The following is a 14,371-nucleotide window of genomic DNA, read 5'->3' as shown; positions in this document are numbered from 1 at the left end:
GGAGAGGCAGTCGGAAGTAGTACAAAGCCCCTCTGCAGTAGTAGTAGTAGTAGTAGTAGTAGTAGTAGTAGTAGTAGTAGTAGTAGTAGTAGTAGTAGTAGTAGTAGTAGTAGTAGTAGTAGTAGTAGTAGTAGTAGTAGTAGTAGTAGTAGTAGTAGTAGTAGTAGTAGTAGTAGTAGTAGTAGTAGTAGTAGTAGTAGTAGTATTTAGGGGCTATTTTGTTCAGTTCATCTGACTATAGATGTGGTGGAACTATACAACGTACTTAAAATTAGCTAGTATATATAGTTGAACTAGCTATTTTAGTACGTGGTTGGCAACAATTGGGGAAAAGTTTGGTTGGTTCAGCTGTCGAGTTGAACTACTTGTATAAATTAAGAACGACTGCTAAATCTATGAATGAAATCTATGCTTAATTACTGAATTTTAGTTGCAAAAATTAGATACTGCTAGTGATTTTTAGCTTCATATTTTAACAAATCGCAGTGTTACAAGGTTGACAAATGGCAATGTTACTATATCAACAAATGTGAACCTTTCCAGTTTGACAAATGATAACATACCCAATATGACAGATGCAAATCGCACCAAATTGTTTGTAAGTGGTTGCACACGGGTCATCCAAAAGAACGTTTGCGTTTAAGAGATGCACAAATCCTCCTCCCACTTTGCATCATGTCGTCCCGGGGTCGAGGGCGTGGGGCAGGAGGACGGCAGCTGGCGACGCTGAGAGGTAGCGTTCGACAGCGGCGTCCCATGCCGCCGAGGGGGGGCGCGCGCACGGAGAGGAAGGCGGGCGGCCATGGAAGTCAAAGGGCTCCCTTCCCAGTGAGCTTGCGCAGCATACAGCTCGCATGCTTCCCGGTGAGCCTGCACATTCGAGGACAGCTTGCACGCCTCTCGGTCAGCCTGCGCACCGGACTGCGCTCGCACGCCTCCAGTTCAGTCAAGGTCAAGCAGCTATCCGCACGACACCTCCTACAGCCATTAAAACCAAGACACATGGCGTCACGTGAATGGTTAACAGAACACACATGGTTTGAATTATAGAAACGTTTGATATCTTAAAGTGGCAGATATTTTTTCAAAATGCCTTTGTTGGCTGTCATTATTCGAGTGCGCCTTCTCTCGAAATGGATACAAAAAATACCACAGCATGTCGAGTGCCATTCCATGATAGCATGCCAAGTTTCATGAATTTCACACGAGTTTTGGATTTACTAGAATTTAAAAATAAAGTATCTCAACGTTTTGCCGGCAATCAACGGTGCCCGGGCGTTTGAAATTCATTCCCATTTCTTGCATGGGACCTAAGCATGCACCCAAGGACACAGATTTGATTTTTCGTCCAATTTATATGCACTTGAGCATGTGCATGTAGTTCAAATTTGAATTATGCACAAATGCATTGAAAACTCAGTAATGCATAAAAATGTCCAAACGAACCCCAAAAAATCACAAAATTTGAGACAACACTCCTGTTGTTCTATGTTGACCCGAGAAAAAATTTGAAAGCAATAAGAGGCAATGGTTATCGTTTCGTCCCCAAAGGTGGGACGTTCCCTACCGAAACCATCATGCTTGTTGTGAGAAGCTCTGGTTTGTGAGAAGCATATACCCAAACCTGCCCCAAATGGGGAAAAATTTACCACGACATGTTGATACCGCTCCATGATAGCATGCCAAGTTTCATGAATTTTAGACAAGTTTTGGATTTACTAGAATTTAAAAAACAGGCATCTCAATGTTTTGCCGGCAATCAACGGTGCCCTGGTGTTTGAAATTCATTCCCATTTCTTGCATGGGACCTAAGCATGCACCCAAGGACACATATTTGATTTTTAAACCAATTTATATGCACTGGAGCATGTGCATGTAGTTCAAATTTGAATTATGCACATACATGCATTGAAAACTCAGTTAATGCATAAAAATGACCAAACGAACCCCGAAAAATCGAAAAAATTGACACAACACTCATGTTGTTCTATGTTGAAACGAGAAAAAAATTGGAAGCAATAAGAGGCAATGGATATCGTTTCGTCCCCAAAGGTGGGACGTTCCCTACCGAAACCATCTTGCTTGTTGTGACAAGCTCTGGTTTGTGAGAAGCATATACCCAAACTTGCCCCAAATGGGACAAAACTTTTACCACGGCATGTTGATGCCACTCCATGATAGCATGCCAAGTTTCATGAATTTCAAACGAGTTTTGGATTTGCTAGAATTTAAAAAACAAGCATATCAATGTTTTGCCGGCAATGAACGGTGCCCTGGTGTTTGAAATTCATTCCCATTTCTTACATGGGACCTAAGCATGCACCCAAGGACATAGATTTGGTTTTTCAAACAATTTATATGCACTGGAGCATGTGCATGTAGTTCAAATTTGAATTATGCACATAAATGCGTTGAAAACTCAGTTAATGCATAAAAATGTCTAAATGAACCCCGAAAAATCACAAAAATTGACCCAACACTCATGTTGTTCTATGTTGACACGAGAAAAAAATTGGAAGCAATAAGGGGCAACGGATATCGTTTCGTCCCCAAAGATGGGACGTTCCCTACGGAAACAATCATGCTTATTGTGAGAAGCTCTAGATTGTGAGAAGCATATACCCAAACCTGCCCAAATGGGACTAAATTTTTACCATGGCATGTTGATGCCGCTCCATGATAGCATGCCAAGTTTCATGAATTTCAGACGTGTTTTGGATTTACTAGAATTTAAAAAATAGGCATCTCAATGTTTTGCCGGCAATCAACGATGCCCTGGTGTTTGAAATTCATTCCCATTTCTTGCATGGGACCTAAGAATGCACCAAGGAGACATATTTGATTTTCAACCAATTTATATGCACTGGAGCATGTGCATGTAGTTCAAATTTGAATTATGCACATAAATGCATTGAAAACTCAGTTAATGCATAAAAATGTCTAAATGAACCCCGAAAAATCACAAAAATTGACACAACACTCCTGTTGTTCTATGTTGACACGAGAAAAAAATTTGGAAGCAATAAGAAGCAATGGATATCGTTTCGTCCCCAAAGGTGTGACGTTCCCTAATGAAACCATTATGCGTGTTGTGAGAAGCTCTGGTTTGTGAGAAGCATATACCCAAACCTGCCCCAAATGGGACAAAAATTTTACCACGGCATGTTGATGCCACTCCTTGATAGCATGCCAAGTGTCATGAGTTTGAGACGAGTTTTGGATTTACTAGATTTTAAAAAACATGCATCTCAATGTTTTGCCGGCAATCAACGGTGCCCTGGTGTTTGAAATTCATTCCCATTTCTTGCATGGGACCTAAGCATGTACCCAAGGACACATATTTGATTTTTCAACCAATTTATATGCACCGGAGCATGTGCATGTAGTTCAAATTTGAATTATGCACATAAAATGTATTGAAAACTTAGTTAATGCATAAAAATGTCCAAACGAACCCCGAAAAATCACAAAAATTGACACAACACTCCTGTTGTTCTATGCTGACACGAGAAAAAAATTGGAAGCAATAAGAGGCAATGGATATCGTTTCGTCCCCAAAGGTGAGACGTTCCCTACCGAAACCGTCATGCTTGTTGTGAGAAGCTCTGGTTTCTGAGAAGCATATACCCAAACCTGCCCAAAATGGGACAAAAAAATTACCACGACATGTTGATGCCGCTCCATGATAGCATGCCAAGTTTCATGAATTTCATACGAGTTTTAGATTTACTAGAATTTAAAAACTAGGTATCTCAATGTTTGCGGCCGAGTGACGGTGCCAGGGTGTTTGACATTCATTCCCATTTCTTGCATGGGACCTAAGCAGGCAACCAATGACACAAATTTGAATTTTCAACTAATTTATATGCATTAGAGCATGTGCATGTAGTTCAAATTTGAATAATGCACAGAAAACTCAGTTAATGTATAAAAATGTCCAAGCGAACCCCGAAAAATCCTAAAAATTGACACAACACTCCTATTGTTCTATGTTGACACTAGGAAAAAATTTGAAATCGAGAAGATGCAACGGATATCATTTCGTCTAGAAAGGTGAAATGTTCCCTACCGAAACCATCACACTTGTTGTGAGAAGCTCTGGTTTATGAGAAGCTTATACCCAAACCTGCCCCAAATGGGACAATTTTTTTTACCACGGCATGTTGACGATGCTCCATGACATGCCAAGTTTCATGAATATAGGATGAATTTTGGATTTACTAGTATTACAAAAGCAAGTATGTCAACGTTTGCCAGAGAGCCACGGTGCCGTGGTGTTTGAATTTCATCCCCATTTCTTGCATGGGAGATAAGCATAAACCCATGGACACATATATGATTTTACAACCCATGTTGGTGCACCGGAGCATGTGCATGTAGTTTAATTTTGAATTGTGCACCTGAAATGGCTAGAAAACCAATTTAATGTATAAAACATTCAAACGAACCCTGAATAATTCCAATTCTTTTACGACACACATATAGTTGCATGTTCACTCCAGATAAAAGGTCTAACAATTCAAACACCATCCATTGCCGCTGTGACCCCATTATGTAATTCAAATCAAGATGAAAAATCAAGTAGATTGCACATAGTTTATTATCATCAACCGTGTGAGATGCAGCACAAAATATCCTGGAGCACCGCCGGGGTATAGTACGCCTATGGCTTACGCGAGAAGGTGCGTCGGCTACTGTCCACAGCCGGCGTCTCAAGCACACTAACTCGCTCCCCAAATATCATTTCACTATTCAATCGTCGCCGGTGAAAGATGGGCACGTGGACCCACGTCGTGAGGGCAACTTCGGTGGCCCACTCCGGCGAGAGCGTGGCCACAGCCACCATGCACGTGCTAACAAGGTGCATGAGCGCAGCCGCAATCTGCGACCAGGCGGCAAAGGCAGCCCAAACGGCCGCTGTTGCTTCTCAGGTGGCGGCAGCAACATCTGCCTCGGGGATAGCAACTGGTGAGAGCGGCACAGCAGTTGTCCATTCCGCAGCGGCGGCCTTAGCCCTGATGGAGGCCACCCACGACCATGTCGAGGCCGCCCACGCCCAGCTCCTGGCGGGTACTGCACAAATTGAACGAAGCTTCTCCGACAACGGTCAGCAACCCACGACCGAAGAGCTAGCAATCGCCGAGAGTGTTCGAGCAGCCGTCCGTTCCTCCGCCGCATACCTTGCAACGACGGAGCCCGTCTAATCCCAGATCGCGTCCGCCCACGCCCAGCTCATGGCAGCCTTTTCCAAAGAGATGGCAGACGCGGATGGCGAGATGCTTGTCGAGTATGGTGCGGTGGATGCCATGGAGCCCCTTCCCTAGGAGACCGTCGAGCGCGAGTTGGACATGGAGGCGTCGGTGGAGATCGACGATCACTAGCCGTAGTAGTAATCTTTGTTTTGTTTAATTAAGAGCGTCGGTCTTTAATTTGTTAGAGTAATGTTTAGGTCAGCTAGCTCTGTTTAATTGCTGAACTTGCTTGATTAAGAAGTGTGGGTGTGCTGTAGTCTATTTTGTGTACCCAAATTATGCAATGACGTGGATGATCACTGTAACCATGGAAATTCGAACCAAATTTTTTGATGTTCAAACTCATCACACACAGGTTAAGCTATCTGAATCGTTTGTGATGTTCACGTATCGTACATAGTTCTGAATAAGGGACCATGTCTGATGACAATTTGCGCGCCTCTTATTTCGCTGAAGCGATTCCAAATTTTCGGCTTCCGCAGAAATATCTACCTCCCCGCCCCTCCCCCTTACCAAAAGCCACATTTCCCCTGTTTCCGCCTTCCTTTCCAAGTTGAAACCTTCACTCCTTGCTTGCAGCATCGCTTCCTCGTCGGCGACCCTCCTTCACGCTGCTCGGCCTTGTCTATCTAGGCAGGTAATCCACACCCGACCCCCATCCTCCTCCTCCTTCCACATCCCACATGCCCTAACCGCCGGCGCGAGCGCGGCACCTTCCACCCAAATCACCGACCCCTCCACCAAATAAGCGCGGACCTAAGACATGGTGCACGCAGTATAGCCAGGATCTCAAGGAGCATTTGGCAGCGGAGAAGCAAATCGCAGCCACACGCACGGATGAGGTCGCGATGGCTGCGATTCAGGCCGACCCCCAGATCTTGGAGGAGCACCTTTCCATTTGGTAGCTATGAAGGTTAAGCATGCTCGGTTTACCCGTTGCGTGTGCTGCTCTTGCCTTTCCTTCACAAATTCTAGTGAATTGTGCTATCTAATTTTGCAATCTGTTGCTCTAGTGTATATGTTCTATATGTCGTGCAGTGTGGTGCTCACTTATTAACTATTTTGTTAATTAGTTGTCGTCTTCAGTTAACTGTTTGGTTCAATTCTGCAAATGTGATGTTCAATTCTTTAGGCTGCAATTTTGTATTGTCTTCCATGTGAGAAATAAATCGAATTTATCTTTACAAAATACATGAGAAACGAATGCAATTGCTATATTTCCAAGTTGTCAAGCATGCTTGGTTTGGTTACACATTATGCAATGTGGTGCTCAGTTAACGTTTGGTTCATTTGTGTTGTGGTGTTTAGTTAACTATTTTGTTCAATTCTGCAATGCGATGTTCAATAGTTGTGGGTGCATTCTGTTATTGTATACCATGTGAGGAATAAATTATATTTGGCTGTAGTAAATACATGAGAAACAAATACAATTACTACAATTGGCTGTAGTTAACTGTCTGATCTTTTATTAGGAGTATGTTATATTGTGCAATGTGGTGCTCAATTAATGTTGGTTCATTTGTTGTGGTGTTGAGTTAACTGCTTGGTTCAATTTTGCAATGCGATGTCTAATTGTCGTGGGTAGAATTTTGTATTATTGTGCATGTGAGGAATAAATCGAATTTGGCTGCACTTAATACATCGGAAACATATACAAGTGCTATATTTCCTAGTTCTTAATCATGCTTTGTTTGGATAAATGGGTTTTCCATGTGGCTTGAATTAATTTGATGAATCTGCAATGTTCTTATTTTTCATCAACATATTTTACTAATAGCATGCGAACCCTTACTTAACCTGACGACTAACTACCTTATATGTGTTGCAGGAAAATAATGGGAAGCATCAAGGTTTACAATCGAGGTTAGCACGTGCATGATCCGTTGTCTAATAACACATTATTGTGCAATTGCAGGAACCATTCTAATATTTAGTTTTTTAACAATTTGGTGTTGCACATGTAGGTCCTGCTGTCAAAGATTTTGACCCACTGTCTGACCCTTTTTGCATATGGGGAAATGAGTTGTCCATGAATATCAATCAAATCAAGAAACTCAGAAAGGTTGTTAGGATAAAGAAATTAGCGACAAAAAACAACAAGATCTTCGTATGCACAATGAAGAAGACATCAGTGCACTACAAGATGGTACTAACTATTATACCTTGCCTTTTTTATTCCTTTGCCCCATTTCCAATATAGAGAAGATATTTATGCACATCCTTATTTTTAGGCCTTTCCAAAGCAGTTCACTGATGATTACCTCTCAAACCACCTCTATGGTCAGAAGGCGAGGAAGGTTTTCATACAACACCCACGGTTCAATATTGAAGTGTTCCTGAAGAGGACGAAAGACGAACAGTCAATCATCCACAGGCACTGGCCTAAAGTTACAAAGACCTTCAACATGAATGAAGGCTCAATATTCGCCTTCGGCTTCAGCAGTTTTCCAGATGAGATGCATCTGTCTATATATCATCTATGATGCTAATTTTGAAAGGTTCTACATGTTACATGTGAAACTTGGTGCTGGTGCAGTTGTGTAATGGGGTAGTTGAGTGCTGAAGCTATATCAATGTTGTACTCTGATGTATTTCAATTATGAAATTCTGCTTCCTTAATATGGAAATGAAATATATTATGTGCTTAATATGAATGTCAATTAGATTAATAAATGAATTATTAATAATAGGGCAATTAGTCTGCTAATTGGGTCTTGCTATTGCAAACGGTTGCTGAAAAAATACCGTGGGCGATGACCTCAGGCAACGCACACAATTTCTAGGAATAAACCGTGTTGGATCAATGAACAATCACACATGACTTTCTCTTGAAAACTATTTGCGTTAGGCCACCTTGCACAAACGTTTACCATATAAAAATTGTGTGTGATGGACAACCTTTGCCACGCAGTTTCTTCTACGGACCGTGTGTGATACATTCAATAACGCAAACGATTTGACGGGAAAATTTGTGTGTGATGTACCTGTGAACGGAAACATTTTCCTTGGAGCGACTGTGTGGGATGTACATACGAATGAAAACGTTTAGCAGGGACTGACTGTGTGGGATGCACTTGCGACCGGAAACAATTTCACGTATAATTGTATTTTTTGCTCTACTGTATGTATTTCCGTATTTGAGCGCTCGCCGGTCGCACACGACCTCATTTTGCCGAGCGTGTGTACCAAAAGGTCATATCCCCGACGGTTTCTGCGTCGTGTGGGAAGGACCCCCCTATCGCCCACACTCACTTGGCGACGGTTCCAAATGCAGTTGCAGAAAGGGGTTAAAAACCGTTTGTTTAGCACCAACGCGTACTAGTGTCATGTGATTATGGATCATATGATACTTGCAACTTTCATCTAATTAGTGAAGTAAACTAAAATACCGTTCACAGGACATGAAGAACGAGCAACAAAATAATTGGAAACATGCATATTGATGTGTGTAGTCCAATAAGTGTTGTTGCAAGTAGTGGATTTATCTAGCTTCAAGGATGACTCAAGTAGATATTTATTTACGAGACATAAATATGGATCCTTTGAAATGTTTGAAAAGGTTTTTCAGAACGAAGTAGATCTTATAGTCACAAAAAAAATCTACAATAAAAATTTTTAGTTATAAATTTAGCAAATGTCTCATGAGCTATGAAAAGAGTTTTATAGCTTGCACTTTCTAGAACATAACTAGGAGTAGAATGTTTTGAATAGATGTGATCAAGCTATATATGACATGGTGAGATCAAAGATGACATTGATTATTTCGCCAGCATACTTTTATTGTGATGCTTTAGAGAATGTGGCTTTTACACTAAAGAGAGCACCATAAAGTCTGTTGAAATAACATCTTATAAGATAAGTGTTACTTTGTAGGTTATCCCAAATGGTTGGGCATTCCTCTATCACTACACAGAGGTAAAGTGTTCTGCCATAGAGTGCGGAAATTGTGAAGAAAATGTTTTCTGTAAAAGAGTGAGTGGGAGGACAGTGCAACTCGACGAGATTACATAATCTTCATGATCAGGTCAAAGAAAAAAAATGCTAGAAGTGGTTCTTAAATTTCTTACCACGACTGATACATAAGCCTCTACATGAGATATAGAGACTTCGGTCGAACGTGCAGCTGAACTATATAGGTTGGAAAAATTCGTGCAGATCTTCAAGGTGCGCAGATGAATATTGTTAAACAAACAATGAACCTATCATACACGACGAAGCGTTGATGTGCCCTGACTCCAAAAATTGGCTATATGCCAAAGTAGTCTGAGATAGTATCCATATACACCATTCAAGTTTAGAACTTGACAGACTTAAAGTCTAATCTATAATAATGGATCTATAGACTCACAAAGATAAAAGTGTTTCATAAAGCTTGACTTGTTACAAATAATTTATGACAAGATCAAGGAGTTGACCATTCAAGTTTAGAATTTGATAGACTTAGAGTCTAAAGTATAATAATGGATCTATAGACTCATAAAGATAAAAGTGTTTTATAAAGCTTGACTTGTTACAAATAGTTTATGACAATATCAAGGAGTTGATTATGATGAGATTGTCTCATCACAGAAATACTTAGAGTCAGTTCGGGTTAAACTAGCAATTACTAGATATTTATATTACGAACTACAATAGATGGATGCTAGTAAGTATGCAAACTTCAAGAGATCTTATAATAATTAAAGCAAACATAGTGAAGTTGAAATCTTCGTTCTGATAAAATGGTCAAATAATTTGATTTCATCAAGGAGAGCAAAGATGCTTGTATTTTCAAGAAAGTAATTGGGAGCATGATAATATTTCTAAACATTATGTGCATGACACAATGTCGATGGGAAATTATATAATTCTTTTGACATGGATTAAGACTTTATTAAAACTTGTTTTTCAGTAAAATACTTAGGTAATATAGTCCTTGTATTAGACATAATAATCTATGAAGATAGTAGTGTCTAATCGGGCTTAGCCAAAATACATATTGATAAAGTATTAAAACAGTTTAGTATGAAAAACGCTAAGAAGTGTTTCTTGTCAGAGTCACTTGAAAGTAGTTCTTAGCAAGAATCGGTATTTTGAAATACCAATTAGTGAAATACATAATTTCAATCACACTCGTGTTAATTCATTGGTATGTAAATAATCAGATATGTCTGGTACTCCAAATTAGTTGGTGAGTAAAATTATCAGAATGGTCAAAATGTTGACCATAGGACGATAGTAAAAATGTCGCTAAGTATTAACGACATGTTTCTTGCATACAAAGAAGATGAAGAGATTGTTGTATGAGTTAGGTCAATAGAGGCTCGTTGTGACGAGGGAAAAAACTTTGGGCGAGCACCGACAGTTCCGCCGCGAATCTCAAAGCGCCGCGGCGGCTTCTCCAGGTGAGCTCCCTTGTTATCACCGTTCCGTTCGCCCGTGTTACGTGTTCTCCGGTTCTTCCCCGAGCTAAGCTCGACCTCCCCCTCCCGTCCATTCCTAGCACGCACCGGAAATCTCCTCCGGCCCGCAGCGCATGTACGACGCCGGCAATACAGCCACCGGCTCCCCTCCCCTTCCCTCTTATCTGCCGCCCGAATATCCTCGGTGCCATCGGACGCGCTTTTCTTTTGTTGCCTTTACCCAAATCTCACCTTGTTCCTGGATTGGATTTCTGCTTGCTTTCCTGATCAATTGAAATCTGTAATCCGCAGCTGGGGCATTCAGCGGAAAGAGCGCTCCTGGACTGGGGAGGCGAGGTCGCGGATAAGCACCAATTTGGGCGTCGGCGCTTCAGGATATATTGGTGAGCAGTTTGGCATTCTTTTTTTTTACTTGTTAATTTTATATATCTCACGTCATCCCTGATAGGATTATTTACCATTGTTATAAGAGTTCCGTGGGGGTGTAACGGTAAGAAAGAATCCCTTGTTACCGTTGTGGTTTCTCGATTTGTGGATAGCTTATTAGATCCATAATTCCGTTTCTATCTTGAGTTCATGAGCCTGACACCGAATTGGAAAGCTTGAAATTCATATCGATGTATTTCTCGTGACACCCGAAAGTATGGTGTGAAGATGGTGGTTCCGTGATGCAAAATCTATCTCTTCCCACAAACACCTGGGAATGTTGTCTTGCTTGTTTTTGCCAACTGCTACTGTTCTCGATTATATATTTCTTGTGAGTTATCGGAATTATGACATGCCATCAATTCAAGAGTTAACTGGTAAACATGCATTTACTCTTTTCAAAAGCATGCTGAATTCTTCTGTTGGTCTTTAATATGTGACCTTCACCATTATAATTATCAAACACACCAGAAGTTTACCATCCGAAATGTCATCACTAAAGCTCGGTCTCTGCACCGTGTTAAGCGGCACTGTTGAATGTTTTATGTTTTCTTAGTGAAGCTGTGCTTTTATTTTACCAGAACTGCTTTTTGTGTTACAGAGATGGCTGGAAAAGGACGCTATGTTCCGCCGCAGTATGTTCCGTTATATGGTCTAGACACTGAGGAGGATAGTGTTCCTGAGGTGGAGGAGAACATTGCCACGCGCCAAAGATTAAGCCGGGATCCTACACAATGGTCTTCAGGCATTTGTGCTTGTTTTGATGATCCACAGAGCTGTATGCTACTTTCTGACCTGTGACTCCTTGATTTACAGAAGGAAAGATAAAAGGTGCTATTTGGTTGCATGATAGGTTGAAAAGTAAATCTTCAAACTGTACCAAGTAGCCTATTTAATATCTTCATTTTTCTGTTAATAGGTTTATCGCGCTGTGGTGGTTAGTTTGATGTTCCCTTAGTTTTAGTACATAGTGCATAAGGAAGTAGGAACAAGTGCATTATATAGAGAGAAATTGTTCATAGTTATGACTTATGAGAGAAACTTCTTGCCTTTATTTGTGAATTTCAGTAGTTGGTGGTGCTCTGAGTTATATGTAGTTCTTGTACCCGCAAAAAATAATAATATGTAGTTATTGTAGAGACGGGGAGTACCTCTATATTTCTTGGCTATTGCCACTGGGGTAATCTGGTCGAATGCTTAGCTAAACCTCTAGGATATAAATAACCATGAACTAATTGATATTCAAGTTCAAACAAGATGAGAGTAATGTGTTAATGTTCCAATACATCTTTTTAGATGAAGATAACATCTTTATCTGTGGTAGTAAAATATAAATATAAGAGTAGCAAAATCAACTGTCTTGTTCAGCGTTCTAAGTGCTAAAATTACCCCTGACATCTCACTGGAGCCAAACTTGTATAATGATGAGACAAACTGAGATCCTTAAGACAAACAGAGAATCTGTGATAATGTGCCAATTTATCGAGAATTTATCAATAGCTTTCTGCTGCCTTCTCGTATATGGACTTTGGTTACTGCCAGAGGATTGGAAACAAAATCAGAACCACTTCTCGTGGTTACAAATGCAGTTAGCTACCATTTGCTTGTTGGTATGGAGCTGAATTGGAGGGAAATATGAATTTAAATTTCAATAAAAATGTAAGATCAGATCGATGTTATTCGTAACCTGTTTCAGTAGCACAGGTTAATATTTAATCTTATCCTGTTTGTTGCTCTTTCTCTGGCCTTTCTGGATGTCGTCTGGTATCACAGTAACAAGGTGCTTAGTATACGACTGACTTCTCATGGCTTATGTAGTAAAACAATATCAAAACTTCATTTGTTGGTACTATTTCAAGGGCATGTTTAAGGAGAATGTTTAAGACACATTAAGCCTGCAGTGCTGGTCCTACGTCCATTAACCACCTCTTAATTCTGCTTCCTAATAGTTTAATTTTGTGTGGACTATTGTAGCATTGCTTGGATTGACAAAGTCATGATAAGCTTAGAAATAGTATGAATCCAGTTTTGGAGTGTTATCGGGACATGCATAAAAATACCCTTTAATCGCAGGAAAGGAAAACTGTTCTTATGCCCTGGATTGTTCTGATCATATTTGTAGGTTGTATTGGTGCGACTTGCCCCTGCTTTCTCTTTGGAAAAAATGCACAGTTCTTGGGATCTGGAACTCTCGCTGGATCATGCACCACACATTGCATGCTTTGGGGCCTTCTGACAAGTTTCTGCTGTCTGTGTACTGGGGGGCTTGTATTAGCAGTTCCAGGGTCTGCTGTTGCTTGTTATGCTTGTGGATACCGCCAAGCACTAAGAACGAAGTACAACCTTCCGGTGCGTAGTTTGAACTTGTGCCAGGCTGTCGTTATCCTCTATTGTTCTTTTTTGCTCCTTGCCTGCTGACATGTTATTAATCCTTTGGCTCGTCATACGCAATTGCCTTATCTTGCATTCATGTTGTGATTTGTTTCAGGCTATATGTTCCTTCCCTTGACCAAAGTTGTTTATCACAAATGTTCTTACTTTGCAGGAAGCACCATGCGGTGATTTGACGACACACTTATTCTGCCATCTGTGTGCGATATGCCAAGAGTACAGGGAGATCCGCGAGAGAACAGACACTGGCACCTCTTCAGCTCCTGATGTTACCCCACCTCCGGTGCAGACAATGGATGAACTTTGATTGAGTAGATGACGCAAACATATCCTGACTCGCAAATTTTTGGTTGGCTTGGCATGCCCTTGCCTGCAAGGGCTTGTGTTATCGCGCACTGCTCCCACAACTACGATGTCAGACTGTATACAGCTGGTGTAAAGATAACCTTGTAAACTAATGGACAGCGCGAAAAGGTGTAACCTGTTGTTGCACGATTGTAGCTTGTAACATTTTTTTCTTCATATATGTAGAATTGAAATGAAAACAAAATAAGTGTTCTCCTGCACATGGAGCTTCCACTTTGGGTGCCTATACACCCGGATGAACAGTTTTTTTTTGAGAGTATGCCAATAGCATACCGTATTTTTATAGAAGGCAAAAGCTTATGTACAAGAGCCCTCACGAGATGCGAACAAGTTGTAGGGAGAACCCACACAATGCCTACGCCCTAGCAACTACGGCTACTCTCTCGCGAAAAGATCTAAAGCACCAACTCCGCCTAGAGCGGCCTTCCTCCAATCATCTATCTCATCTAGGATCTCTGTCTTCCAATCATCTATCTCATCTAGGATCTCTGTCTTAAGTTGTGCAGCCGATCTTTGCCTTGAAACATTGTTGAA

General features: G+C 40.9%; 1 protein-coding gene across 2 annotated transcripts; it reads left to right on the top strand.

The window, feature by feature from the left end:
• Positions 1-10,650: 10,650 nt before the first annotated feature.
• Positions 10,651-14,024, top strand: LOC119275816 (cell number regulator 5). 2 transcript variants are annotated; one of them, XM_037556738.1, is made up of 5 exons: positions 10,651-10,769; positions 10,946-11,037; positions 11,682-11,858; positions 13,203-13,429; positions 13,626-14,024. In XM_037556738.1, the coding sequence occupies exons 3-5, from the start codon at positions 11,684-11,686 to the stop codon at positions 13,776-13,778; spliced, it is 555 nt and encodes a 184-aa protein (XP_037412635.1). In that variant the 5' UTR covers positions 10,651-10,769; positions 10,946-11,037; positions 11,682-11,683; the 3' UTR covers positions 13,779-14,024. The 2 variants fall into 2 exon arrangements, with proteins under 2 accessions (XP_037412635.1, XP_037412636.1); XM_037556739.1 differs by having other exon boundaries at positions 10,675-11,037.
• Positions 14,025-14,371: the final 347 nt, after the last annotated feature.

This window comes from Triticum dicoccoides, chromosome 3B, assembly GCF_002162155.2.
Source record: "Triticum dicoccoides isolate Atlit2015 ecotype Zavitan chromosome 3B, WEW_v2.0, whole genome shotgun sequence".
Taxonomy (NCBI): domain Eukaryota; kingdom Viridiplantae; phylum Streptophyta; class Magnoliopsida; order Poales; family Poaceae; genus Triticum; species Triticum dicoccoides.
This window is presented reverse-complemented; position numbering and strand designations above follow the sequence as displayed.